This window comes from Gymnoscopelus microlampas (genome assembly GCF_963454915.1).
Source record: "Gymnoscopelus microlampas genome assembly, chromosome: 6".
In the NCBI taxonomy this organism is placed as follows: Eukaryota; Metazoa; Chordata; class Actinopteri; order Myctophiformes; family Myctophidae; genus Gymnoscopelus; species Gymnoscopelus microlampas.
Window position 1 is genome coordinate 43623698 of NC_139943.1, and position 27806 is coordinate 43651503.

The 27806-nt window shown below is 41.1% G+C and overlaps 5 protein-coding genes across 5 annotated transcripts; 3 read left to right on the forward strand and 2 right to left on the reverse strand.

The window, feature by feature from the left end:
• Window positions 1–863: 863 nt before the first annotated feature.
• Window positions 864–1771, reverse strand: LOC311047007 (protein FAM180B; the record flags this gene model as incomplete). Its single annotated transcript, XM_084059591.1, has 3 exons — window positions 1697–1771; window positions 1315–1391; window positions 864–1211 (listed from the first exon to the last, which is right to left on the reverse strand). Exons 1-3 carry the CDS (start codon window positions 1767–1769, stop codon window positions 864–866), a joined length of 498 nt encoding a protein of 165 aa, XP_083915717.1. The 5' UTR covers window positions 1770–1771.
• Window positions 1772–3508: 1737 nt separating this feature from the next.
• On the forward strand, window positions 3509–7371 carry kbtbd4 (kelch repeat and BTB (POZ) domain containing 4). Its single transcript, XM_084059841.1, has 5 exons — window positions 3509–3548; window positions 4237–4711; window positions 4800–4941; window positions 5184–5290; window positions 5820–7371. The coding sequence occupies exons 2-5, from the start codon at window positions 4250–4252 to the stop codon at window positions 6678–6680; spliced, it is 1572 nt and encodes a 523-aa protein (XP_083915967.1). The 5' UTR covers window positions 3509–3548; window positions 4237–4249; the 3' UTR covers window positions 6681–7371.
• A 932-nt stretch (window positions 7372–8303) lies between these two features.
• Window positions 8304–15295, forward strand: rapsn (receptor-associated protein of the synapse, 43kD). Its single transcript, XM_084060269.1, has 8 exons — window positions 8304–8892; window positions 9607–9945; window positions 10665–10823; window positions 12343–12441; window positions 12597–12719; window positions 12944–12997; window positions 13102–13301; window positions 13892–15295. The coding sequence occupies exons 1-8, from the start codon at window positions 8701–8703 to the stop codon at window positions 13962–13964; spliced, it is 1239 nt and encodes a 412-aa protein (XP_083916395.1). The 5' UTR covers window positions 8304–8700; the 3' UTR covers window positions 13965–15295.
• A 2587-nt stretch (window positions 15296–17882) lies between these two features.
• On the forward strand, window positions 17883–20926 carry LOC311047613 (zinc-binding protein A33-like). The gene is made up of 6 exons (XM_084060387.1): window positions 17883–18343; window positions 18524–18619; window positions 18716–18946; window positions 19072–19094; window positions 19346–19467; window positions 20175–20926. Exons 1-6 carry the CDS (start codon window positions 17942–17944, stop codon window positions 20756–20758), a joined length of 1458 nt encoding a protein of 485 aa, XP_083916513.1. The 5' UTR covers window positions 17883–17941; the 3' UTR covers window positions 20759–20926.
• A 4-nt stretch (window positions 20927–20930) lies between these two features.
• On the reverse strand, window positions 20931–27569 carry ighmbp2 (immunoglobulin mu DNA binding protein 2). Its single transcript, XM_084060386.1, has 16 exons — window positions 27455–27569; window positions 26694–26776; window positions 26182–26351; window positions 25879–26083; window positions 25675–25772; window positions 24657–24820; window positions 24265–24465; window positions 24029–24176; window positions 23763–23934; window positions 23408–23590; window positions 23180–23298; window positions 23003–23097; window positions 22683–22806; window positions 21762–22583; window positions 21451–21650; window positions 20931–21151 (listed from the first exon to the last, which is right to left on the reverse strand). The coding sequence occupies exons 2-16, from the start codon at window positions 26768–26770 to the stop codon at window positions 20954–20956; spliced, it is 2976 nt and encodes a 991-aa protein (XP_083916512.1). The 5' UTR covers window positions 26771–26776; window positions 27455–27569; the 3' UTR covers window positions 20931–20953.
• Between the last annotated feature and the right edge of the window lie 237 nt (window positions 27570–27806).

A 27806-nucleotide genomic window follows, 5' to 3' on the forward strand; every position in this document is an offset into this window, starting at 1 on the left:
GAAAAACAGCCAAAAGACACGCACATCCAAAACCTACTAGAATGGGTGCTGGACCAAAACCAGTAACATTATAAGAATAAAAAGAGTCCGCACACCAATTGATGCTCCTAAAATGTATGTTTATTAGCGGTAATACAATTGACATAATTTTAATGCATTTTTGGTCAGAAACTATATCCTAACCTAAGCTTGCATTAGACATCCAGGTTAACAACACTCTACAAATCCCAGATTCTTCTCCCTCCTGGCTCCCAAATGGTGGACAAACAGTTTGTCTGTCTGCAGATTCACTCCCAATTTTCTGCCGTAATCTGAAGACTTGCCTCTTCAGACTCCACCTTAGCCCATAGCGCTTGACCTAGGCCTTGACGACCATGCAAAGGTTTTAATGTAATTTAGATTGCATGTTATTTAGATAGATGCTAGGTTCAATATTTACCTGGTATCCTAGTTTCTATAGTTTCAATGTACAGATACTTTTTTTTCTATTAGTAGCCTGTATTGATTGATTAAATACTTTATTAGTCAGAAATGTAAACAGCACAAGGTACAGTCAGACATTTAGGCTTGCTAAAAGGATAACACAAAAAAGCCCTGGGGACTTGTTTCCATTGCGGTCCTCCTATATTTTGTATGCTACAGAACCTAGCAATGCCCCAAACTGGCTGAGCGCTGTGTTTTTTTTTCTTTCTATTCTTTTCTTTTTTTCATACTCTGCAACAATAAAAACTGTTCATGTTTCATTTTCTTGGCCCAACAGTTTGGCATGATTTAATTATACATAGAGCTTCGAGTACAAATTCAATGCTTATTTCAGGAACGTTGCTGTTTACTTGTAGGCCTACAGAAGGAATCAATATATATCACACATAATTGATGAGATATTGTCCACGCAGTTCATTGGTTGTCACATTGGCCAGTCGGATGAGTATTTGTCCCCATGCCATCTGTTCGCCTCGTCTCTCCTGGCGCCGGGCCTGATGGGCAGAGAACACCATGCTCAGGACGAGACTCTCAAACTGTTTCTGAGGCATAGGCTTCTTCTGCTTGTCCTCTAATGTGGACAGCATCTCCTCCATGGAGCTCCGGGTTTTGGGAATGTTGTCATTTATCATAGACAGGAAAGCCCTTCCCTGCCTCATCGATGCCAGCTCCTTGTCGAGCAAAACTATGTTGTTGTCTTGGTCAAGTTCAACTCCGCCCAGCAAGAACTGCATACAATACATCAAATAATTAGCATCAATCATATTAGACAAAAGTTTAAATTTATGTAGGCTAATGTATATGCAACCTATGAGTTCTCAATCTATGTACCTCAAACATCAGATTTGCTTCAGATATTGGAAATATTCTCTGAGACGCAGGGCCCTCATATATGACTGCAGCCACATCTGCTGTTAAAAATAAATTGAAATGACATATGGCATAGTAAAAAAACACACACACACACACACACACACGCACACGCACACGCAGACACAGACACAGACACAGACACAGACACAGACACAGACACACACACACACAGACACACACACACACACACACACACACACACACACACACACACACACACACACACACACACACGCGTGTGCATACAATATTAGCATACAATGTTAGCTATTAATGCAACATTAGATGCCTTTATACAGGTCAGTAGCATACAGTTAAAACAATCCATCTGTACACTCACCTTTAAAGGCTTGCTCAAACCACAGCCATACAATGATCAGTTGCCACATTTGAAGTTGGCATTTTATGTCCATTTTCTCTCGATTAGCCTACTTTAAATCTAAATTTGACAAATATAAAGATGTTCCTCTGTGCTCTGCTTCGCCTCAACTACTTTGTTAACTTCAGGCAGAGACTACTGTCTGAAATTCCTTGCATTTTTCCACCTTGGAAAAGGAGTCAAAAAGCCAGTTGGCTCCAACGTTTAATACAATATTTTTTGAATCCCTGTGCTGCAGAAGCAAACATGCAGACTTGAGACTTTAGCTACAGTACTTAATCCTTATATTGTTGCACTATGTAACTTTCCTCTTCTATACCCTGGATTTGAACCCGGTTTCCTGCACAAGTCCTGACATTTTTACCATTGAGCTAATAGAGCCTGCCTGCTTGCTCAGGGGATAAATTGAATCTTGGCCATCAGGTCAAAATTTGTGTCTAGGTGAGACATGACCTTTGACATGATCTAAATGTCTCAATAGAAGAGCAGGGAGACAAAATACACCCCAATTGTATACGTTATATTCTATTAACATACTATACCATACAGATTGGACAGAATTACATTTTATCCATTCGTTTAAAAGTTTAAAAGTTACATAGTGCTGCTTTAAGAAATGTAAAAAGTACCATTTGCTTTATTTTATTGGAACAAGGCTTCATGGTATCCTCAGAAAAAGTGTCTGTCACATTACCAGCAAAATATGAACTGGCAGAGAATATTGCCCCACCACACACACACACACACACACACACACACACACACACACACACACACACACACACACACACACACACACACACAAACTATGTTGTTCATTATCTCTGTAAGTCCGAAAGGCTGGATGCGCGTGTGTGTGTGCGTGTGTGTGTGTGTGTGTGTGTGTGTGTGTGTGTGTGTGTGTGTGTGTGTGTGTGTGTGTGTGTGTGTGTGTGTGTGTGTGTGTGTGTGTGTGTGTGTGTGTGTGTGTGTGCGTGCGTGCGTGTGTGTGTGTGTGTGTGTGTGTGTGTGTAGCTGCTGCATTTGAAATATGCAAATTAGAGGTCCAGACACACCCAATCATGAATAGTTTTTCCAACAAATAGACACCAAAGTTTGCATTTGTAGCTCATCTGATTCAAAAGTTATATATATAAAAAATACTTTTTTAGGTAGCGGACAAAAATGATTTGCCCACTATGGTGACCCAGATGGTCGCTGGCTCGGGCATTGCTAAATCAATAGAGCATGCCCTGGGTTACATCTGGGCCAAATTTGGTGCTTTCAGACTGATTGGCACAAAAAATATCCCTAAGGCCCTGGACTATAATAAGTTGATAGTTTTTTGTGTTTTCTATCTTTTTGTCATAATATCAAATTAGACATTTTACACTTTCCTATACACCCATAAACATGGATATTCTGAACATTTTGAGCTCCTCAGAAAATCTGTAGCTCCAACGGTTTAGTTTGGAAATTAGTGCTATGTTGAAGTAGCACACAGGGTGTGGTCATTTTTCAAAGTGTGTGGTCATTGTTCACCCCAGATAGAGAATTACTCACAATTCCTAAGTTGTTCCCTGGGGTCATATTAGTTTAGAACAGTTGAGATGTTCTCTCCTAAATTAAGTGCACACATATTATATAATATATCTTGGCCAGGTCCAAGAGTAGACTACTCTGATATTTTGGCTGTCACCTGTAGTAACAGAACTTCACCACATGGGGGCAGCAGCCTCACTGTTAGTTACTTCAACATCAGCTGATCGATGACGTTAATGTGCTTCCGGAGGACAGTTCAAGCCTGTCTGAATGATCAAATAATAAAGAAAAGGTAAAACGGTCCTGTTTATTTGTCAAACGACACAATCGTGGCGCCCATACAATTAACGATTCCCAATAATATGTGGTTACCTTGGCCATATATGATCCAATTTTACTCGGGCAAAGTGTGCTAGCTGCAGAAATCGCGAGATGCTAACGTTAGCGTGTGTAGCATCATGGTTGATGGATAGTGCAGCAAATTATTCCCATGATTTTTTTAAATTAGCAGATCTACAAGCTCACAACGCGTCGCTTTGTGACGCATTGTGAGCTTGTAGATCGGCTACTTGAAAATAACCGATGCAAAAAGTGCTCATGTGGCCTGAAATTCTTCTTTTGGGCTTGTTTTCCTAGCCCTATTTGCTTATTTCTCTCTCATAACCTGGCAACACGACACAGGACCACAATGGAAGCAAGCCCTCAGTGCTTTTTGTTGGGTTATCCTTTTAGCACCATTTGTATAATCGTACCACTGTACCTTTTTGCAAACTGTTAATAAAGTATTCAATCAATCAAATCGTTTTGCATGGTAATGCATGTTTTAAGTTTGAGTTGAATCAACTATAGGAGTCATACTATGAACAGAAAAGCACACAATATATGAGCTGTCATTTGTTGATCTTTTGTAATCTAATATGAACACATTGTGTCCATAGAAATATGATTGACTAGCATGATTGTGTCCCATTGTGACTCAGGCATTGGACAGAGATGGAGTCTAATGAGGAGGGGGGCCTCAGCGCGGGGGGCTCTGTGGCAGAGGAGAACTACTTCCTGGGCTACACCTTCACTGATCGCTCGCACTCCACCAGGGTGGTGAAGAGCATCATGAACCTGTGTCTGGAAGACGGGCTGTTCGCCGACGTCACCGTGGCCGTGGATGGCAAAGAGTTCCACCTGCATCGCCTGGTGCTGTCAGCCCAGAGCAGCTTCTTCCGCTCCATGTTCACCTCCAACCTCAAGGAGTCCCACAACCGCAGCATCGAGCTGAAGGAATGCAGTGCCAAGGTCTTCCAGCTCCTGGTCGAGTACATCTACCACGGCACCATCAAACTGAGGGTGGAGGACCTGCAGGACACGTACGAGATGGCAGACATGTACCAACTAACCGCGCTTTTTGAGGAATGTTCCCGGTTCCTGTCACGGACAGTGGAGGTCAAGAACTGCTTACAGGTGATTTTTTGGGGGATATATGCCTCAAAGGCTTAGCTGTCTTTAATTGTTATTAGCTAGTAATAGTTTATAAATTGTCTATTTACAGGTGATGTGGCTTGCAGACAGACACAGTGACCAGGAGTTGTACACTGCTGCCAAACATTGTGCTAAAATCCACCTGGTCCAACTGCACCAGACAGAAGAATTCCTCAATCTTCCACTCTGTCTGCTGTTGGATATCCTTAAAGGTAGCACCTGTTATGTCATTAAATGTTCCCGATTGTCCATGTGTCATACTATTCTAATGTATTTGTGAAAGAAGTGATTTAACCACATGAACCCTGGCATGCCAATATAGACAAAAATCTCTAAAGCGTTTCAAAAATAGCCAATTTACATGTTGTGCTTTTAGGTTGGCTATTTTCATGCAACACCATATCATGAAGTATAAAGTAGCTGCTTACAGGCTTTGATGTGATTTATGTCATAGATGGCGTTCCAAGCTCCCAGAATCCAACAGTGGCCATTGAGACTTGGATAAACCACAACAAAGTGGAAAGAGAGGAATTTTCTTGTGTTCTCCAGGAAAACCTCAAGGTAATGTTCTCTCATACAGAACTGAAAATGTTACACACACACACACAAACACACACGTATATATTTCTGCAGTGCTGTGCTTCCTTGTCAAACAAGGGAGCTGAAGTAATATGGGCCTCCATGACACATTTGTTTGATATCTGTAGTATTACAGTTACATAGATAAAAAAGTCCTAACATTTTTATCTATGTAACTATTATCTATACACTATTATATATTATATTGTGTTGTCAATGCAGAATAAAGTATCAAATAACAGCACTGAATAAAAAAGAATACACATCATAATTTGCACTTAATAAAATGTAGGTCATATGTAGAATAAATGCCCCAACAGTAAAGTAATACTGTACAAGAGGGAAAACATATAAACAAGAATAAAACGGTATGGAATTAGAATAGGAATTATTAAATCATTCACAAAAGTACTTTCAGGAACTGAAAGACAATGCAGAATTGTAGATGGAGCTGCTCTTCTGCTGTGTTAAGATCATTTATGTGTTTACATTTTTGGTCCCGCTACAACAGGAAATTGGTGAGAATGTCCACATCTACCTGATCGGTAAAGAGGAGACGCGGACCCACTCACTGGCTGTGTCTCTGCACTGCGACGAGGACGACACCGTCAGCGTGAGCGGCCAGAACAGCCTGTGCCACCAGATCACTGCGGCCTGTAAGCACGGCGGGGACCTGTACGTGGTCGGGGGATCCATCCCCCGCCGCATGTGGAAGTGCAACATGCACACCATGGACTGGGAGCGCTGCGCCCCGTTGCCCCGAGACCGCCTACACCACACCATGGTGTCTGTCTCCAGTGAGGATGCCATCTACTCCCTAGGAGGAAAGACTTTGCAGGACACCCTGTCCAACGCAGTCATCTACTACACGGTGAAAGACAACATGTGGACAGAGACTGGCCAGTTGGACACGGCCGTGTCCGGGGCCGCAGGCGTCAACCTGGGAGGTACCATCTACCTGCTCGGGGGGGAGGAGAACGACATGGACTTCTTTACCAAGCCGTCGCGACTCATCCAGTGCTTTGACACGGCCACTCAGAAATGTCAGATGAAGCCATACATGCTACCGTTTGCGGGGTGCATGCATGCCGCCGCCCACATGGACGTTATCTTCGTCGTGGCAGAGGGGGACTCCCTGGTGTGCTACAACCCCCTGCTGGAGAGCTTCACCCGCCTGCGCTTCCCCGAAGTGTGGAGCTGTGTCCCCTCACTGTGGAAGGTAGCCAGCTGTAATGGCTGCATCTACGTCTTCAGGGACAAGTGTAAGAAAGGCGATGCGAACACACTGAAGTTTAACCCAGCCACCTCTGTGGTCTCTGTTATTAGAGGAATCAAAATCCTCCTCACAAATTGGCAGTTTGTACTGGCCTGAACTGAAGGATGGACATGGACTCGGACTCGGAGGCACGGCCGCTCAGTATTGACAATCACTGGAGGCTGCCGGATAGCTACCTGCCGACGAGCTATTCAGACACTCTGAAGCCTGATTTATACATAGTTGTGCGCAGATGTCACACACCGAATATAGCAGATCTACAAGCTCATAAGCTTGTAGATCTGCTATTTTCGGTGTGTATAAATCAGGCATGAGGATGCTTGCAGTAAATATATGAAATGAGTCAGCTGGTTTGTGGTTTTCACACTACATCCTTGTGCTTTTTAGCACTCCCTTGAGTCGTTACTTGTGTTACAAATGTGTCTTATTTTTGCTCTCCAACGATAGAAGTGAGGTGCAGCACATTGTGATTCTGTTACCGGTACTGAATCGATCTGTCTTCTGCATTGGCTGTTCATCGACACGCATGAGCAAGATCACATGAAAATGAAACGTCCTCCATTATAGGGAGTGAGAAAAAAAAAGGACCATTACATTGTATCCAGTTGTCCTCGGGCATCAGCTAGTCTTGTTATTGTGCATACATATGATAATAGAGGATGTTTTCTAATTTCTACCATTTCAAAAATTCATAACTTCTTGTCCTAACACTGTTCTTTTCTTGCTGTACATGTACCTCAGATTAAAGTGTGTGTTAACATAAACATCGACTGTCACTGCAGCTATATGATGTCTGCCTTTGTTTTGATATGTAGGGCCTCTATGATGATGCAACATCTGTCATATCTTGTCTGTGAATTTCCTGTCAAAACTTGTGACATGTATTGGTTGTTTCATTGTTCCAGCAATGCATACATAAATCAAGAGTGAAGATGTTTTAATGGTGGACCTTGTTATAGCACAACAGTTTTCGGGGCTATGCCACGATAGAGACGTGACTTCTAACCTTAGAGACTTATCTTGCTGTGTGGGTAACCCATCTTGTGAATGGCACGGCAATAAAGTGGCCTATTTGTATCCTTGTGGAGGGTAAAAGGGGACTTGAGGGAGAGATGGCTACACTGCAGAGGCCCAACGTTCTGATCCCATTGATGTTACAGGAGGCTGTGCAGCTGAAACCCAAGCCCCGTAACATGTCAGACTTTGTGAACTATTCTAAGCAGCAGTTGCTGACACCGAGGTGAGGTGTAGGATGGGAGATGGGGGGGGGGGGGGGCGTAGCTGGGGCACATGCGCCTCAATGAGGTCCACCAATATCAACTGCCAGTGAGTACCATATGTCATGTAGTACTCGGTGTGAAATGATGCTGTTTATAGCCGCCCCCCACATACAGACATCTAACAGTCCACATGCTTGGATAAGATTTTTAAAAATCTGTTCAAAGGTTTGCAATGTGAGGAATTTAGTCCTGTTTTGGTCAAAGTGTTGTGTTTCTTGTATTGTGGTAGACAGGCAAGAGGCTATTGTGACCTTGGGTCTTCTTACTGAGGGCAGGACAGAATTCCTGAAGAGACACATGGTCAAGAGTGACAAGGCCATCTGCTGTAGCGCCAGCACTAGCAGGGTGGAGGGGGTTGGACGCAGGGGTGTTGAGAATTCCTTTCGCTGGGGTGTGGAGGGAGTAGATATTCTGGGTTATTGCTGCCATCACTCCGAAAGGGAAACATGTTTCTTTGGTGTTTTTCAAGCGGAAATCTTACAGAGAATTTGTGACCACTTCAGCTTCAAGGAGGGGATGATTGCCGGATAAGAGGAAGAAAATATTTTCGTACCCCTCCCCAACTCTCTGCAAAGCCATTGGTGAAAATGGTCTTAGGTTGTTGCTCGTCTACTGCAGTGGATCCAATTTCTTTTCCGTCTCAGCACAGCCGGGGCCTAAGAGAGCTGAACCTGTAGGTAGTGCTTCTGGCACCGACCTCTCAAAGGATCATCTTCAGGGGAATTGTCTTTGGAGTCGCGCTGTGCATGGCAAGGATTTACCTTCTTATGCCTGTGTTGAGATTGCACTGCCTAAAAGAAAGAAAGTTTTTATGAGGTACCTTGTAGTACAGCGAGATGGGCCAGGACCAAACCAAGCACCAGATAGAGAAGGGCCTAAAGCTGTATCAAGCCAATCAGACAGCAAAAGCACTGGAGGCATGGACCGTAGTGTTGCAGACAACCACTGATCCTGGGGGGAAGTTTCGGGTTTTGGGGTGCCTGATCACAGCTCACTCAGAAATGGGGAAATATAAAGAGATGCTCAAGGTAAGCTTCCATATCAATGAAAGTTTTCTCGTTGCTTTACCGTGTGAAATTAAATGAGGTGCTTTTTTCTATGGGCAGCATGAACTGTTCAAGCATGTATCCAAATCTATGAAATTGGCTATTTGTATGCAAATCTTTCCTATTATGTGGTTATGTGACTTGAATTCCATTCAGAATTGCTTTCAAAATCAGCAGAAGCGTTCCTACGAGGTACTGTATCTGATGAGGGGATGCTATTGTTGGTTCTCATTAAATCAATGTTGTGTCTGCAAAATAGATGCAGCATTTCAACTATGTCTAGATGGTTATGGAATAGGAAGATGTCAGTGGTTACTCCTTGGTCCCCTTCAGTGTGATCATGAAGACCATGGGTTAATTTGTGGCTTCCACAGGATGTGGTTTAAAATGAGTCCCTTGCAACCTGAGTATCAGTGCGGGGCGTCTTGTTGACATAATCCTCCTTACTCCCCCAGCACACAGTCTCATCAACCCATAGTTTAGTGAGGACTTCATTAACGCATTACCATGGTTCCAATCCAAACCAGACTTCCATTTCTTTTTCTAAATCAAGGGCAAGCAATTATATTTATCAATTATTTTGTTTGTTGGTTATTCCTTCCATTCTGCCCACTCTCTAATATCGATTTTAAGTTGTTGCTGTTTCACCACCTTGCCAGCTGTCCTGCCATCTCACACTCCACTTCTTTCTGTCAGTATGCTCTAGCACAAATTGACACAGCCAGAGAGATGGAGGATCCCGACTACCTGACGGAAGGCTACCTGAATTTGGCACGCAGCAACGAGAAGCTATGTGACTTCCAGAAAACAGTCTCCTACTGTAAGACCTGCTTAGACATGCAGGGAACAACTGTTAGCCTACAGCTCAATGGCCAGGTATGCTTGAGCATGGGCAACGGCTTCCTGGGTCTCAGTGTCTTCCAGAGAGCCCTGGAGAGCTACGAGAAGGCCCTTCGCTATGCACACAACAACGACGATAAAATGCTAGAGTGCAGAGTGTGCTGCAGTCTGGGAAACTTCTATATCCACCTCAAGGTACTGTGTCAGAAACATTGACTATATAAAAGTTATTTATTTTTTCCGTAAGAGATGTGATTGCTTTGATTGCACCTAACTGTAATATGGATCCTGATCATTTGAATATATTTCAAATATTTTCATTTTGTCAATGGATTGTCTGGCAGTTAAAAAATGGTCTAAGAGATGGTCTGAAAGATTCCCCAACACATGCTTTGTTGTCATTGGTCCATGTGCGAGTTAAATTGGCATGCTGATGCTTCCGGTGTGCTTACACAATACAGTATGACAGACCTGCAAAGCATCCGACCAAACGTCATTTAACAGCTAGCAAATGCAATACTATATTGTAAAACACAGGCTGATTGAGGTGGGCTGCTTGGCAGCCATTTCTGTAAGTACCCTTGACACCAGAGATTTGTAAAGGTAATCCGCCTGGCTTCCCAGGGAGGATTGGTTTCAATGGGATTGTGATGAAATGGTGTTCAAAGAATGCACTCAGATGTCATGTTACTTTGTAAACAAAAAATAGAATATGGATGGAAGTCCTTAATAGGCGCACAATGAACTAAACAATCACAGTTTTCCAAAGAATCCTCTGCTAGAATAATGTACAATGTAAGAACGCTCAAAGCAATTGCCTGTTTTGTTTATAAATGGGCCATTGTCCTGATATTGTTTTTGGGGGGAGCAATGTGAAATGAAAGGTCCCAGTGATCCTTTATGTGTACCATCAGGACTATGAGAAGGCCTTGTTCTTCCCTTGCAAAGCTGCTGAGTTGGTCAACGACTATGGTAAAAGCTGGAGCCTGAAATACCGCGCCATGAGCCAGTACCACATGTCTGTGGCATACAGGAAGCTGGAGCGCCTGCCAGACGCTATGGAATGCTGTGAGGTATTGTTTTATTAGCGCACCATAGTAACACCAGACCTCAGAGACTCAAGACATCAGGTCTAATTCCAAAAAGGCAAGCTGTAATAGGGAGTTGTCTAAATAATAACAATTGCAGTACTTTTTGCAGTATTTGTGTACCAATTTGGTGTCCTCCAATGCCCTTGGTCATTCTTATGTTGGAGCTGCTACACAGCTGACAGGTGCAGGTACCAGCTGCTCTGTTGTACTAGGCCTGTACTAGGACTGCCCTGACAAAAATATGCCAACAGAGGTACTGCTTTATAGTGTTAATGAAGAGAGTGGCTTTAGTCTTAACTCTGTTCTAATTGTGTACCAGGGGGAAAAAATATCTTGATGTCACTGCCATGGAGTGTGAAAGTATCAATATAGTAACAGGGCACTGGGTTGAATTTCAGGTTTACATTGGCTGAAGGCATTTAGACAAACCATTTATTCCTCCTGCCATACTTAGAATACCACTGAGTCCTATGCAACATGGCAATATCTCAGTGTTTACATTAGTGGACAGGTTTACTACTTACTTGTACTAATAGAGCTCATGTTTGGCTCATGTTTGTATATACAGACATTGAAAATGGTCAAACAACATATTCTATAGGTCATAGGTCAAAGATATCATTATTTATGGGACTAGAAGAAAACTAAATTCCTAAAGTTTTAAGAATGAAGAGCAAGGAACTGTGATAACATTTGTGAACACTTCCTATGAAGCCCATGTCTATAATGCATTTTTCCCTATACCCTATAATGAATTATAAACAAACATACTTATAATGCATTATAATCTGCTTATAAGAATGTATAATGATAGTTATAAGCACTTATAAATAATCGTAACAATAATCATAACATATTATAAAGCATTTTATAATTACTTATAAGGAATATTATATTACTCATAATTGCTGGAAGTTTTTGCATGATCATAATGTGTTATAATTCTCATTGTTGTAATACATTATATTATTTTTTATAATGTATTATTTATAATCATTGTTATAATGCTGTGTTGCTGTGTAATGTTGTGGTTATAAGTCAATATAAGTGGTCATCCTGAAGGTGTAGGCAGAATTGTTTTGTTTGTTCTTTCGTAGATTTAATGCTATTTTTTCACTTTACTTAAAGCCCCCAATGACCACATATATAGTAGTATCATATATTATGATACTTGACCTTTTAAGACATTATAAAAGACTGTATATAATATGTCATGATTGCATTATGAGTAGTTGAGTGCTTTGATTGACTTATTAACAGTTTGCAAATAGTACAGTGGTACGATTATACAATGATGCTAAAAGGATAACACCAAAAGCAAATAATTATAATGCATTATAGCTATGTTTATAATGTATTATAGACATGGGTTTCAGAGGAAGAAGTGTAATCTTTCTATCTAGTCTATTGTATTGCATGGGGTAAGTCAAACACATTTAGGGACTTACTAAAGTTTAACTTGCGCAAAAACACTCTTAACATGACCTTTTGTGGCCACCAGGAATCTATGAAAATTGCACTGCAGCATGGAGACCTTCCACTCCAGGCATTGTGCTATTTAAACTTTGCAGATATTCACCGCTGCAGGAGCGACACTGAAGTAAGATGCCATTTTCTGTGAAAGTTTAGGTTGTTAATTTTGGTGCTACAGCTGCAAATTGTTATCACTCATCATCAACCATTTACCACACTGAAGACCATGTAAACTTGGAATTTTATTTTTCTTTAAACTGATAGAATTTTTCTTCCAAACAGAAAGCATTCCCTCGCTATGAAAAAGCAATGACCCTCATGATTGATATTGGAAATCGTCTTGGACAAGGGCAGGTCCTCCTGGGAGTGGCCAAGTGTTGGCTCATCTCTAAAGACCTTGACAAGGTTCCTATACATCTAGTTTCAAACTATATCTGTCCTAGTTATACAGGTGGCTACAATTCTGCTGTAGAATATGTCAAATAACTCTCAAACAATAATACTCACTTATGTATATATTATATAATCGTTTTGTAAAGCATTCTACTTGAAATTGAAACTTGGTTGTGTAACTGCTGCTGCTATTACAGCAGTCTTCATAGCGTACCATATGTCTTTCTGTATCCTAGGCTCTCATGTCTTTGGGGGAAGCAGAGGAGTTGGCTGAGGGTGTAGGAAACAAGGTATAAAGCTTCTACTGTACATTACAGGCTGGGGTGTTGTTGAAACATTATGTGTATATCTGCCATTGTATTGCATCTCAGACATTTTCGTCCATATGTCCTAGCTATGCATCCTGAAGGTGCACTGTCTTTGTGAGGGGATCTTCCGTCAACGGGGGTCACAGGAGGAACTGAGGGAGCGGGTGGTGAAGTCCCTGCAGTGTGTGGAGGAGCTGGAGATGTATTGTGGAATGTGTGGCGAGTCTATCGGAGAGAAGGACACACAGCTGCAGGCCCTGCCCTGCTCCCACATCTTCCACCTAAAGTAAGTTCTAATCTCTATAGCTGAGCATATCCCTGATTCTCTTTATTCAACACTAAGTCTTCTGTGGAGCTCATCTTAATAGATGGAGGTTCAAATGTGTCTTTTCAGAGCCACACTTGTAAAAACACACCTAAACAAAGCAAAGTCAACTTATGGTATTATCCCCTTGGGTAAATTTGCCCTCTGCATTTGACCCTATGAACTATTTAGGAGCAGTGTGCAGCCACAGTGTAGGGCCCATGGACCAATACAGTTGTAATGCCAGTAGGGCAATGGCAGGAGTATGTACCTAGCATGCATGTCTTTTGGTGTGGGAAGAAACCGGAGTATCCAGGGGAAAGCCCAGCAAAAACAGAGAGAACATGCAAACCCCACACAGAAAGGCCCCCCGCCAGGGTTCAAACACAGGACCTTATTGCTGTGAGGCAACATGCTACGCTTCACCACTTAACTACAGGATAAGTTGTATTTGCAACGATAGAGAAGTAAGCACTATTTATCTTCAAATCTGGTGTGGAGCATTTTTTTTACAATGTGAACAGAACCACGCAGATAAAACAACTAACATTCAGCTGATTTATTCTGTTAAGGTGCCTGCAGGCGAACGGAACAAAGGGCTGCTCTAGATGTCGCCGCAGCTCCATGAAGCAGGCTTTCGTGTGATTGCGCCATCACGTTTGTGCACTGGAGCTGCAGGACACAAGGCATGATGCCCCAACCCCAGCCACATAGACTGCTGAATGAACTGAGAAGCAGATTGCCTCTGGGGGGTGCCGGACATATACAGGGAGTCTGACAATGCACTGTTCTGTGGAGCAGTGTTTAACAGAACCAAGTGGCAAAGAGTGAGGCCCCGAAGACAGAATGAAGGCACTCACGTCCTTATTGGTTACAGGAAGACACCTAAAAGTGACGGCTAACGGAGAGGGTGTAACCAATGAAATCACACTCTAATAAAAGCTGGAGAAGTCCTACAATACTTTTGATACAGTTACTGTTAGTCCAAAGATATTTTGTAGTTTTGTTTGTCAGTTGGTATTACAGACATTGCAAATTTATTGGAAGCATGTTATTAATACATATTAATACATGCTATTTAAAAGGGTTTAGGGTTTGGATAATAATTGTTTAACATTCAGTGAAATCTCAGTGATCTTAGCCACAGGGTTTGTTGCAAAAAATATTGGCATTTATTTGTACCATACAATCAGTTTTTAAATGACCAGATAGATAGATATATGTTTTGATTATACAGCGATGTACAGAACTGTCAGTTCTCTGAACTCTCCTGCTGTGATACAGGAATTTAATTAGTTCACATACTGGTGTATTTATCATTATACTGAATGTACATAATATGCTCATGTTAAATTGTTTTGATGTTTGATTCATTTAGTGTTTTGTAAGCCAAAAACTAACTAAATATCTTAACTAATCTAAAACTAGTATGTCTTGACTAAGCAATAGTATGCAGCTCTTTTCCTTAGTCCTAGCGATTAAGGAACAGAATCAACACACATTGTGTTATTCATGTAAATTCCTATTCCATGCAGCGTTTTATTTCTTGATATATTTTCCTTTAAGGCTGAGATAAACAGAATTTGATGTAATGTTCCAAAAAGAAACTATGTATTATTGGAAAATGTGTGTATCTGATTCTGACCAATCATTATTATCATGATGAATAATTAATAGCAAGATATGCTAATTCTCATGCATTATTGTGGTTCTTTGATCACTGTATACATATGGTTTATTTAGGTTTGGTAAACGGTCTCAATGGTGACAACATTGCAAGGATAAAATGGGAAAGGATGGCATTTCTTTAGATTAATCAAGCTAAAATACTGAGATTTAAAGAGAAAGAGTTATGATTTTTAGTTTGCTTTTTCATTGTGCTTCAACATTTTGACTTTTCTTTTTTTTGTAATGGTGAGCAATGAAGAGAAATTGCCCCATTTGGTGCTGTTCATAAACATTTTTGTGTATGCATATTTACTGTTAATATATTTTTTAATTATTTGGTCATTTAATTCTTAAATATTTCATAGCTTTCACCATTCTGACATCCGTTGGATACATTTCTTTAAAATGAGACATTAGTAAGGTTAGATAGAGTTTGTAAGATCTTCATAAGAATCTTTAGCTACTAAATGAATAACTTTTAAGGACAATAGGATGTCCTTGTATACATAGTAAAGCAATGCATACTATCTTAAACTATTCTAAGTTTGAGGTTCAATACAGCAAGTTTATTTATAACATTTCACATAACTTTATCCACTCGTTCAGATTTTCTTTATTTCAATGGCAAAATCACAAGTGCCATAGCAGAGCTGTGTTTCTTCCACTACCCATACATGTGACTACTGTTAACAGAATGAGCAGAGAGACCAAGACGTTTTCTTATACTGCACAAGCACTTACTGTTTCTTTTTCATTGTAGAAAGGCATCACTGGCCAACTTTACCTCCTTTCACTTCTTGACAGCACTTTCCCTGTTCTTGCCTGACCTCCATGTGCCTGCCTACTTTTCAAATATACCGCCTTTAAACCTTCAATGACAATAATACATTATAGACCACATGTATAGCAAATTGTGTTTACTTTTTATCTACTTTATGAGATGTTGATATTGAGTAAACATTCAACCAGATTTTTCTGTTGCGGTTAGCAAAATAACAGTAATTTTAATGGTTTAAACTACCTCTGCTCTCAGAGGACTTGTGCAGAAACAACACATTTGCCAAGTCCATGTTGAACTGTACTATAGGATTTATTTTTAGACATTTAATTGAGTTTATCATTACTTTCATGCTTTAGAGGAACTGACCTGAATGCATTGTCAATGTCATTATTTATGCATCTGAGTCAAGTCAGTTTCATTTTGTTATATATTTAATAACTTTTGTCATGAAAATAAAGTGCACTGAGAGTGTTAAGAAGTGGTTATCTCATGATGTGTATTCTTGAGTCACCAGATCCATCTCCTTAGCCTGGTAAACCCTCCCTCCGGAAATCTCATCTCCATTTGATTTTGGAAATGAGATTTCCGGAGGGAGGGTTTACCAGGCTACCATCTCCTTGCAGTTACAGAAAAACTGAGGCATAACAAGACACTGAATTCTTACACATATTTCTACATATTTGAAAAACTTGTGTATTCATCATGTTTCCAATACTATGACCACCTATATTATTTATCTAGATGATATGTTGCAGTAACCTCTGTATGTGTATATGTGTAAGTCTGTCCTGGGCATAACTCAGGCACCGTTCGACCAAACAACCTCAAACTTGGCAGGTGTGCCCCAGATGACCCCGGGGTGTACAGTGTCGAGTAGGAATTCGACAGTTTACGAGAATAAAAATCAGCCAATCCCACCTATTGGCTTTGCAGATTGTCTGAGCTTTGCATCACCTTTGTACCGCTGCTTCAATATAGTAAGTGGTGGCATGTACAATTGAACACCATTAGCTTATGCTCATGTATGTCATAAACACGACGTCAGCAGTTTCTAACAACATCAGGGATCCATCCCCATAATGCACATAATATTGAGTCGATTGGTCGTATGGTAGTGGGTACCGCACTGGGTACTCTGAGAACGGGTACAACAGGTACTCTGACAACAAGTACAACAATTACATATGGTATTGCATAACCGGGGGTGGCATGTATTCCCAAGTTGCATCGTTCCCGAATTATCGTCCTTGACTTATGTGACATAAATTATGTCACATAAGTCTTGTTACCTTTGCCAATTCGCCAATGGGAAAGCTTGAGCGTCTCCAATTAGACCCTTGATGCTGACGGGGGCCAGGTCCAGCAGATTCAACCAAGTCGGGGCATGTATCAAAGGTAGAGACCAGACAAAATCGGCACCTGATTGTGTGGTGCCAATGACTCCACCCTGAAAAGACTCAGACATTATGACAACAATACTACCAAGGGCCTTGCAGTGGTCTTGAGCCAACCAATTGGTAGCATGACCACTCCTGATGAAAGCCTCCGGTGGGAAGTCAGGACAGGAGAACAAAAGATAGTCTACTTGGGAACAAAGCTAAGATGCACCTAGGAACACGGAATGTCTGTATCATGTTTGAGACATCTAAACAGCACAAATCACCAGTGAGATGATAAGGTACAGGCTGAACATTTTGGAAATGAATTAATGCAGATGGACCGGTACTGGATGCCAAGCAACCAAATCAAATCATTTAGTGGCAAGACGTGTTGTGGCAACAATTCAAGATCAGTGTTGGTGACTGTCTGTTGATTTTAAATAAATCAAATCATTTCAATGCATAGCTGTCTAGCTATCTCATTTGCATTTTGATTTAATACAAATTAGATTTCCAGAGGGGGGCAGGGGGGGGGGGTTACCAGGCTAGCTGCTATCATGGTCACAATTAGTATTGTCATACATTACATGGATGATTCATTGGTTCATTGAGGCAAACTATTTGTGTCATTTAAAAATATGTTACTTTATGACATGTAGAGGCCGTACTTATTCCGTCTGGGGCTACCAGTTTAACCAGTTTATCAACATTTACAGTAAGTTTCTAACCCAGCAGGCTTGCACAGGTTTACGGTCTGAACTCAAATGACAGCATAACTTTACAGGAAGGAGCTCATGATGGCAGCAAGGGTTTCGCTCTCTAAGGAGGACCTGCTGTGTCGTATATGCTGTGAGGTTTTTAGCATCCCTGTTCAACTGAAATGTGGTCATAACTTTTGCAAAGTTTGTCTACAGAAGCTCTGGGAATGGAAAGGATGTCGAGAATGCCCTGTGTGTCGCACAATGTCCACCTCTGAGAGGCCTCCTATCAACTTGGCACTAAAGATAGCAGCAGAGTCTTTTCAAGAGCAAAGGATGACATGTGAGAATACAAAAGAACTCTGCATTCAGCACAACGAAAAGCTGCAGCTTTTCTGTCAGAAGGATGAAGAGCCTATCTGTCTTATTTGTAAGACATCAAAGCAGCATAAAATACATGAATGCTGCCCAGTAGCGGAGGCAGCCGTGGAGAAAAAGGTACAGTAACAATCTAAGAATCACAACAGTGATTGGGAATCATATACCATAACAGAGGAAAACCATACAGTATAAGAGCGTTAACTGGTTAGTAATGTGAATCTGAATGGTAAAGAGGCATTGTTCAAGGTTTCATTGTTATCAGTAATACTACTATTGTTTCTGCCATCTACATTTTAGAAAGAAGTATCTGCCAATCTGGAAACCCTGAAGAAACAGCTAAAAGTATTCAACAAGACAAAAGAGCAATGGGTGGAGACCAAAACATATTTAAAGGTAAATGTCATGATATTTATTATTATACAGTGTTGTAGTTATATTTAACAACACGTAAATACAAATACCAACTGTTTGGTCTCCCTACAATTATAGACACAAACACATGAAAATGAGAACGGAATAAAGAAGGAATTTGGGAAGTTACACCAGTTTCTTTGGGAGGAAGAGGAGGCCACATTGATCAAGCTAAGACAAGAAGAAGAAAAGAAACTCAGGGTGATGTTTGTGAAGTTGGAGACCATTGAAAATAAGATCAAAAACCTCTCCGAGATAATCAGTGATGTAGAGCGAGCGATCAGATCAAAGGACATTCCTTTCTTGCAGGTAGCTATGCCTACGTTATACTTCCTTGTAACTGATAAGGAGGATGGAGACTGTTTAGAAACTGTACACATATACCGATATGTACAATTCTTTGAACTTCTTCCATTCCTCTCCCCTCACTGTAGGACTACAAGAACACAAAAAGCAGGTATGTATAATCAAGGTCTAGCCCTGAAAGATGACTTAAGTTGAACTGACAGGGACCATCAAGAGGACACGGTTTATAATTTTAATAAAAGATAGGTCCAATGTAATATGTTGTCATTGGGTTCTAGATGATTCAATTTACAAGCATGGTTTATATGAGAGATGATTGAAGAAGCTCCTTCGGTATAACCAACTACATACTAAAGCCAATTTTATCAGTCCAAATGACAACATTTATTTTCTCTTTACCAGGGCCAAATACAACTTTGCTGATCCAGAGTGTATCCGGGGCATTTTAATAGATTCTGCTAAACATATGGGGACACTTAAATTTAGGACATGGAGGAAGATGATTGAAGTTATTGAGTGTGCTGGTGAGTAACAAGACCATTAATTCTAGCATTAACTCATATACTGCCTAGAACGACTAAAACGACTTCTGTCCATAAGCCATGCCTGCCAAGAACGACTAAAACGACTTTTTAAAAAAAATTAAAAATTAAAAATATTTTTTTTTTTTTTTTTTTTTTTTTTAGATTTTTTTTTTTTTTTTTTGACCCAAAGACCAAGGAGATATGATTTTTCGAAGATATAGACTCCCATCCACTTCCTTGTTAACTTAAAACTTAAAAATTCTGTATCTCGGCTCCTGAGTACTTTTTTTTTTCAATGAAAAATATGGCAGTGTTCAAACGCAGCCAGAATAATTCTGGCAGTGAATGAGTTAAGCCTGGTCATGGCGATGACATGTCACATCGTTATCTGCCATAATGGCCTTAAAGATGCATATCAGTATCAGACCGATATAAAAATCGGTCAATGTATATATATATATATATTAATGTTTAAAGTGGTTTATTCTGTCTGTGGAATTTAACCAATGAAAAATATTAACAAGAGCTTGTGACTTGGATTCATTGGAATACCGGGTTTATTTTCTCCATTTCCTGAAAAGTAACAGTTTTGGACAGACAACGTTTCTCTCTGACAGCAACAATATACAGTAGGCTATATTGACTGAAGTGTACTTGTTCAATAGAACTCAAATGTATTTCCAACCCCCTGTACTGTATGCTTCTAGTTCCCATCACTCTGGACCCAAACACAGCCCAGTCCAATCTGAAATTCTCAGAGGAACTGACCAGTGTGTGGTACGGCAGTAAGCAGCTCCTCCCCGACAACCCTGAACGATGCAGCAGCCGCATCGCCGTGCTGGGAGCAAATGGCTTCGTTTCTGGAAAGCACAGCTGGACAGTGGAGGTGGGACAAGGAAAAGATTGGTACATAGGCGTGGCCACCGACTCCATCAAAAGAAAGACTACCATCTTCCTGAACCCAGCGGAGGGCTTCTGGGTCATAGGCCTGTGTAATGGGGACGCGTACTGGGCTCAGACCACACCTCGCACCAAGCTAGTGGTGAAAAAGAAGCCCCAGCGAATCACAGTAGAGCTGGACTATGACAAGGGGAAGGTGGTGTTCATCAATGCTACCGATTCAACACCAATGTATACATTCAAAGACAGATTCACTGAGAGAGTGTTCCCTTACTTTTCTCCCGGTATGTACGACGATGGGAAAAGCTCCAGCCCACTGAGAATTTGTCCAATGTCAGTATCTATAGATGTAGAGGAGACCAAGATAGCTATCTGGCAGAAACAAGTGTAGTTCTTTTGAGGTGAGAGATACGATTCTAACCAATGACTATCACAAAACATACTGTATGATTTTGTAAGTTGCTGTATATATGATATTCAGGCAACATATGTATTTATAGGTCTTAACCAACTGTAAAGTTAGCTTTAACTCTGAACATTCTTTCTTCACGTCTTATTACATTGTACACAGTAATCATTAAAAACCTTAATTTTCTTCCTCTTTGTTTTTAGTTTTTCTCTGAGTGGCCATATCTTTCAGTTTTGAGTCCAGCTTTCTTTGCAGATACTTCTTCTTGTTGGGGTCCATAGACTTGTCTGTCTTTCCACTACCAGCATAGAGAACACCTTCTTTGCTTATTCTCATCCGAGCATGAGTCTTGGCTTTGTCTCCACAGCCATGGACCTGAAAGTGATTAAAGTTAAGATTTTATGAGCATACACAACAACCATAAAAAATGAACAATATACTTGTTATGAAGTGATTTGTAATAAAGCTTATCAAAGACATGGCTGAAATGGTATTTGCATTATTATTTGCATTTATTACATCCTACTTGGGAGGACAAGTAGACCATTCATCGTGTCACACAAAACTATACTATATTTACTTCAAATTATTTCCTGTGATTGCCTAAACTTTGCAGGATTTCCATCCGAAATTGAACACTTTCTTCATTAGGTATGGTTCTCATATGCACTTACCTCTGGTATGTGGTGACTTAGGCAATATTGCCTATTGCAGAATTTGCAAAGTTGGCCAAGTGTTAGCACAGATGCTTTACATTTGCCAAAACTGCACACACTATCTGCCTTCACCACAGCATTTATGAGCGTGTCAAAGTCGTCATCCACAGTGGCGGCAGCAGCAATATCGCAGGCACCTGCTTTGGTGCGGTTCTTTCCTGAGAGAAAAAAAAGAGATCTGCTTGTTTACTACCTGACAATGCCTTTAGCACAGACATGTAACAAGAAATCAAGTACAATCCAGTAAATCCAGTAGTGCCAAATGTTACCTTTAGCCGGCTTGGTCTTCTTAGAACATTGGACCGTGTGAATGCTGATGTTACCCTGTTGCTTCTTTTGCTTGGCATTTTCTTCCCGTTTCTGTTGCTCCCTTCTCATTCGCTCCAAATGTAAACTTTTCAAGTCTAGTGGAGCTTGACAGGATGGCCCACCTTGGGGCTCTGGGACAATTTTCTCAATTTCCTGGACGACTCCTGTTGGCTCCTCAGTTAGTTCGGACAGCAGCGGTCTAGAGACAGTGATGCATCTGTCCTTCCCCTCTCCTCTGCTTTCATGCCTGACACCCAGCTCTTCTGAGATCTGGTGGACCAGAAGGCGATCGTGGGAGTTGAGGCATGATGGGAATTGTAGTTCAGTGCGGTTTAGGTCAATCAGAAAGGTTTCAACCTGCTCCCTGATCTCTGTGTATTTGCTCTTCGCTTGCTCATCACTGAGTGGCGGAATGGAGGACTTTGTGTGCTTATTGGAGCCAGCATTATCAAATTTACTCTTGGTACCAGTAGATTTTATTGGTCCTGGCTCTACTTTGCCCACATTGTGATCTTTGACCTTAGGTTTGGTAGACAAGGAGCTGTTAGCATCAGTGTTAGCCTTGGTCTCTTTGTGGTTCCGGGTATAATTTTGTGGTACGATGTCACGGAGGTACTCGAAGGCGGTTCGGACCTCTCCGCACTCAGTCATGTGGCTGATCAGAGACTTCAGGAAGGCATGGCTCTGAACGGTCTGTGAGTCACACACCACAGCAAGATGACGCCTGGCACGGGTAACAGCCACGTTTAGCCTTCTGTCCTCAGAAAGAAATCCAACTTCACCTAAATATAACAATGTACATTAAGGAACAACACATTTATCAATGTAGTCTGTGATACATACACAGGTTAACCATTAGAGGCTTCGTGTCAAGAGGTTACCTTTTCGGTTAGAGCGAACTAATGACAGTACCACAGCCTCTTTCTCTCTGCCCTGAAAGCCATCAACAGACTTGATCTCCAGCTCTGGGTGTCTCGCAGAAAGCCTCTGACGCAGAAGGTGAACCTTTACAGAGATCACAACTCATAAGTCTGGGAGTCTAGGAAACTATTCTTCTTATTCTTCTTTTTACAACTTGGTTTTAAAACATGCAATGCAGATAAATAAAGTTACATAACCACTTATCAAGAACAATTGTAAACAAAATAAAACATAGTTATCATATACAGTCATAGTAATGATGGCTAAATCAATGCCTTACCTGTAAATTGTATGGTGCAATAACAGCTATGTCTTTAGCTTTTATTCCAGCTTCTATCAATGCCTTTATGTGAAGCTCAACAATGTCTACTTCACCTGGGGGGGGACAAAACAAAACTGTTTGCATTTGACACCCAAGCCCTGAATAATCATAAAATGCAAACAGACAAGGACTAACCTTGATTGCCTTTAGATTGCTCATCAGCATTCTCCATCTCACTCAGCCCACAGCCAGCTGTATCGATGAGAAGAAGAGGGGTACTAGTCTCCTCCACACAGGCTACTCCTGGAAGATCTCTATTTGGTTTGGGGGAAACACCATTAGATATGCATGTGTTCTTGGTAAACTTGAATGAATTCTTGAATTTAAAATAAATATTCTAATTATATAAGAACTCAATCTAACTTTAACAAGTGACTCTCCACAGAGCTGTGGGCAGTCAGTCTTCCCTGGTACATCTCTTTGGAGGCCCACTCCATAATGGCGCTGTTCATGCGATACTGTACTGTTAGCATGCGGACCACCGGATCCCCATACTTCTGAATGAGCCTCTCCATCAGGCTGACAGATAAGCCTTTTGATGCAGCCCTACAGGACACATGAGACACAAGAGCAAATAGTAAGCTCAAGCATTAATGTACAAAAAAAAGTGAGTAAGTAAGTTCCAAATGTTTCAATGCATAAGCAGAAAAATAGGAGATAAAAACTGTCTTAAAAGTAGAACAATCTACATTGTCCATTTGAGTGGGAAAAAAATTACATTTGTGATTTGATTGTTGGTGGAAGTTGCTTGTAGTCTCCTGCCAAGATGCACTTGCGTGCTTTAAGCAAGGCGATCCAGCAGCTGCTCTCCAGGGCCTGAGCGCACTCATCTATCACCACCCAGTCAAAATGGTCAGCTGGCAGGAACTTCAGAGGACCACTACTAGCACCTGGGAAAACACAGTAGACAAGTGGCTGCTGATTGCCTTTCATCCCGTATGCTGTGTTTGAGTGGCACTAGCCAGACTGGAGGCCAATACTGACCTGTGTTGGTGGATAACACCACGTCGGCGCTTTTCAGGATCTGGGTGATGGCTGTTGTCTCCCTGGTTCTCAGCTCTTTTCGCAGCTCATTTAACTCCCGTTTGAAGCTGGACCGCTCGCCTTTGTCGCGCACCTTCTTCATTCCCATCTTGAGAAAAGAATAAGCGGTATGCTTTACAAACATGTTCAAAACATTGCACCTGCAAGTGGTGACAGTCTGGCATTCACATACTTACAAGAGCTTTATCAATGTCTTTGCGGATGTCAGCGATGATATCTGTGTTGTCACTGTGGGCGAGGACAGCGTCTAGGGAGTGTTTCAGTATAGACTCCTGTAGTCTGGCGGGATGACCTAGTCTCAGGACCTTGGCTTTGCAACGAGCTAACCTCTCTACCAGATTATCCACAGCCACATTGGATCCAGCACAGCACAGAACCTACACAAACAGAGTTATTTAAACTATTACAACTGGATTGAGATGTCAAAAGCAACGGGATAAAAATGGGTTAGCAGTAGCTCTGTGTGTAACAATGTAACAATTGTGACAAATTCTTCAGGGTATCTATCTGTACTTCTATGAGGGCTCTATGCCAATACATGCAGCCATTACTTTCGACTCCAATATACCTTTAGACCTTGCTTGATTGCTTGGAGGATAATCTCAACTACTGTGGTAGTCTTCCCAGTGCCGGGCGGGCCATGAATCACAGCCACTTCCCTCTGCGACAGAGCAAAGGACACAGCTTCTCTCTGGGACTCATCCAGCTCCAAGTTAAAAAAAGATACATCATCTGAAAAGCATGACAGCGATAATACAATAAATACGTCTCTTACTTAAAATGGAGAGTGCCATAAAAGTTCGCACAGTCATCTTAAAGGGATTGTAGGCAACATTAAGCCTAAATTTGAAACATATTTATATATATATATTTTGCATTTTTTCTCCTCTATCAGCCACTATATAATGATGCTGGGGTGTTTTCCTGCATTGAAACACAGTCCTCTTTCTGAAATCCGTATTTTCCCTACTGTTTATGTTTGTCCGGGTCGTAAATTAACGCACGCATGTGCGCGTCCGTGTCCGTGGGAACTTTTTACTTTTAAAACGCTTTCAAACGTCTTTTTTGAGGCACATAATTTACTTTTAAAAACTCGTTTGGATAGAATTTAGTTGTTTAACTTCATATATGTGGTCAATTTATCATGAAAGAGCCTATTTAAAAATAAAAATTCAGAGAACCGGCAGGGGCGGGCAGTTCCGCGAATTCTATCCGAATAAAGCAACCTATATTCGGCATGGCCCGTTTTGAAGCCCCCTTAACTCTATGGAAGTCACCCCCTGGTGGTCGGGGAAACGAACTGCTGGAGTTTTTTTATTTGTTTATCTCTGAACTGCCTACAATCCCTTTAAATGACCCCAACCTGTGTATTGATCCACATTTTCTATATATTTGTATTGAGATGCTAACTCCTTCTTCTGGGGTCTACGTGTATCATCATGTGCTGCTGCAACAACAAAATTTCCCCTCGGGCATAGATAAACCTTCAGAACATCATATCCAATACTCTTGAGTAAGAAGATGGACCATGAATTGATAGGTATTTTTAAATGGTTTCCAATATGAGCTGGTTTGTAAAAGCTTACTTGACAGTGAATGAGAGCTGGGCTCTGAGTACCCAAACAGAACACCAATAAGAGCGGCGGCTGGCCCACTGCTGTATCCATTCAAAGCATCCAAGGCTCTGCAAAAAGACATCATGGTGAAAACAGCACACTGCTTGCTTCATGGGTGTATTTTGTCTAAATTACGTCCACAAAAAGGCATGTTACATAACAAATACCACTCACTGTTTCATTCGTTTGTAGGTGACATCGTTTGCCAACTTCAAGAGGTTGTAGAGGGAGTCCGAGTCGACACTGAATCCATCCTGAGAGTCTTCCAATGCCACCGTTATAGATGCTTGGCTGACCCTGGTCACTACCCCTGTGCCAAGCTGCGAGGCAGCACTGCATCCACTGCATCCACTAGTGTCATATAAGCCAACAATGTCCCCTGTAACAAAAGCCGGAATATTTTAATGCTTAATGTGTGAGCATCTACAGTATGTCTAGCTAGAAAACCGATCATACATTTTTCTCAACTGTTCTCACCGGGTCCAAAACTGTTACTAGGAAGAAGTGACGGGCCGACATGTTTCCTTGGTTCTAGAACGACAAGTGTCCGACCATACAGGCCTGTACGCTGACTTCCTAGCTGTAGTTTCAGGAGACATACTCCTTTGCTCTGAAGATCCTTAAGAGAGATGTTCTCCTGCCATAACCTGTGGAAAGAGAACCCAGAAAACACTTTTCACTGATGTTTATCAATCCCTAGCCTTGGATGAAGACTACCATAGATGTATTTTATCGAGTCTGACTTTTACTTTCGGATCATAGATATGCAAATGTCAGAATTGATCAAACACATCTAAGATAGTATTGATCCAAGGCTAATCAATCCCCAGACTCCCCTGAGGGAACAACACTGTGGTTAGGGGAAGTACATCTTTATTGTAAAGCATGTAGCCACTATCTTTCTTTATTATAAAGAGGACAATATCAAAAGTTAAAACCTTCATTTTGGCTGTTTCATCAACGCAATATGATGGGCCTAGTTAACATACCTGGTCTCCTCTATTTCAGCCTCTCTCTCCTCCTGAAGAAGCTCAAGTGTCTTGGACACAAACTGTTCAATTTCCATTACTCACTAAAAAGGAGCAATGCATTAGCCAACAGTAAACCAGAGATATGCCAGTCAGTCAGTTCATTGAAGCTAACCTTATAGCACAAAAGCAAGCATACTGAGACAGCCCACAGTGGTGGGAAAAGTACTATTTTTTTTACTTAAGTAAAAGTATCAATACTGCAATGTAGAAGTACTCTGTTACAAGTAAAAGTCCGGAATTCAAAATTGTATAAAAAACCTTTTGAAAATAGCCCATTTATAAGCTCACAATATTGTGAGCTTGTAGATGGCTATTTTCAAATGGCTGATGTGAAGTGGTTAATGTTAGCCCTGAAACATAGGTTAATGTATGTTTTTTAATAATAATCCAAATCTACAAAAAGCAACAACTAACGTTTTCAAATAATTGCAATGGAGTAAAAAGTACAACATTTGCCTCCGAGATGTAGTGGAGTAAATAAAATATACTGGAAATTGGAAATACTCCAATAAAGTAAAAATACCTCAAAATTGTACTTAAGCAGTACTTTATGCTACTTCCACTGAACTATTTCTGTCCTTCTTTCTTTGGTCTTGTTACACTCGGGGTATTAATGTTATGGCGTGCATGCAGACTGCACTGACCATGTTACAGCCTGGTATAAACCCATAAACTCACATATGTTACAGTTAGAACACTGTCAAGTCAATGACACTCACGTGTATCCTGAGAGGAGATCAAAACATCAGGGTATAATATGATAACAACAATGTAGAGATGAGCTTTAAACGTGCTAGTGATTCATTTGTGATGAAAATGACACTTAGCTAAAAATGTCTTCTTCTAATACTACCCGGCAGATACTAGCATGGATTTGGTGAGTGAAAAAAACAGTACCGCCACCTACCGGTACTTCCTATGTAGTGAACCGCATAACGCAGGCTTAGCAAGAACCTTTATTTTGAAAAAAAAAGACAGACCGCACTTCCGGTTATGCTACGAGGCGGAATCCCATCCCATAGCCCAGGGAGAGAGCCGGGTGATTTCGCTGTGATTGGCTAAATCGTTCTC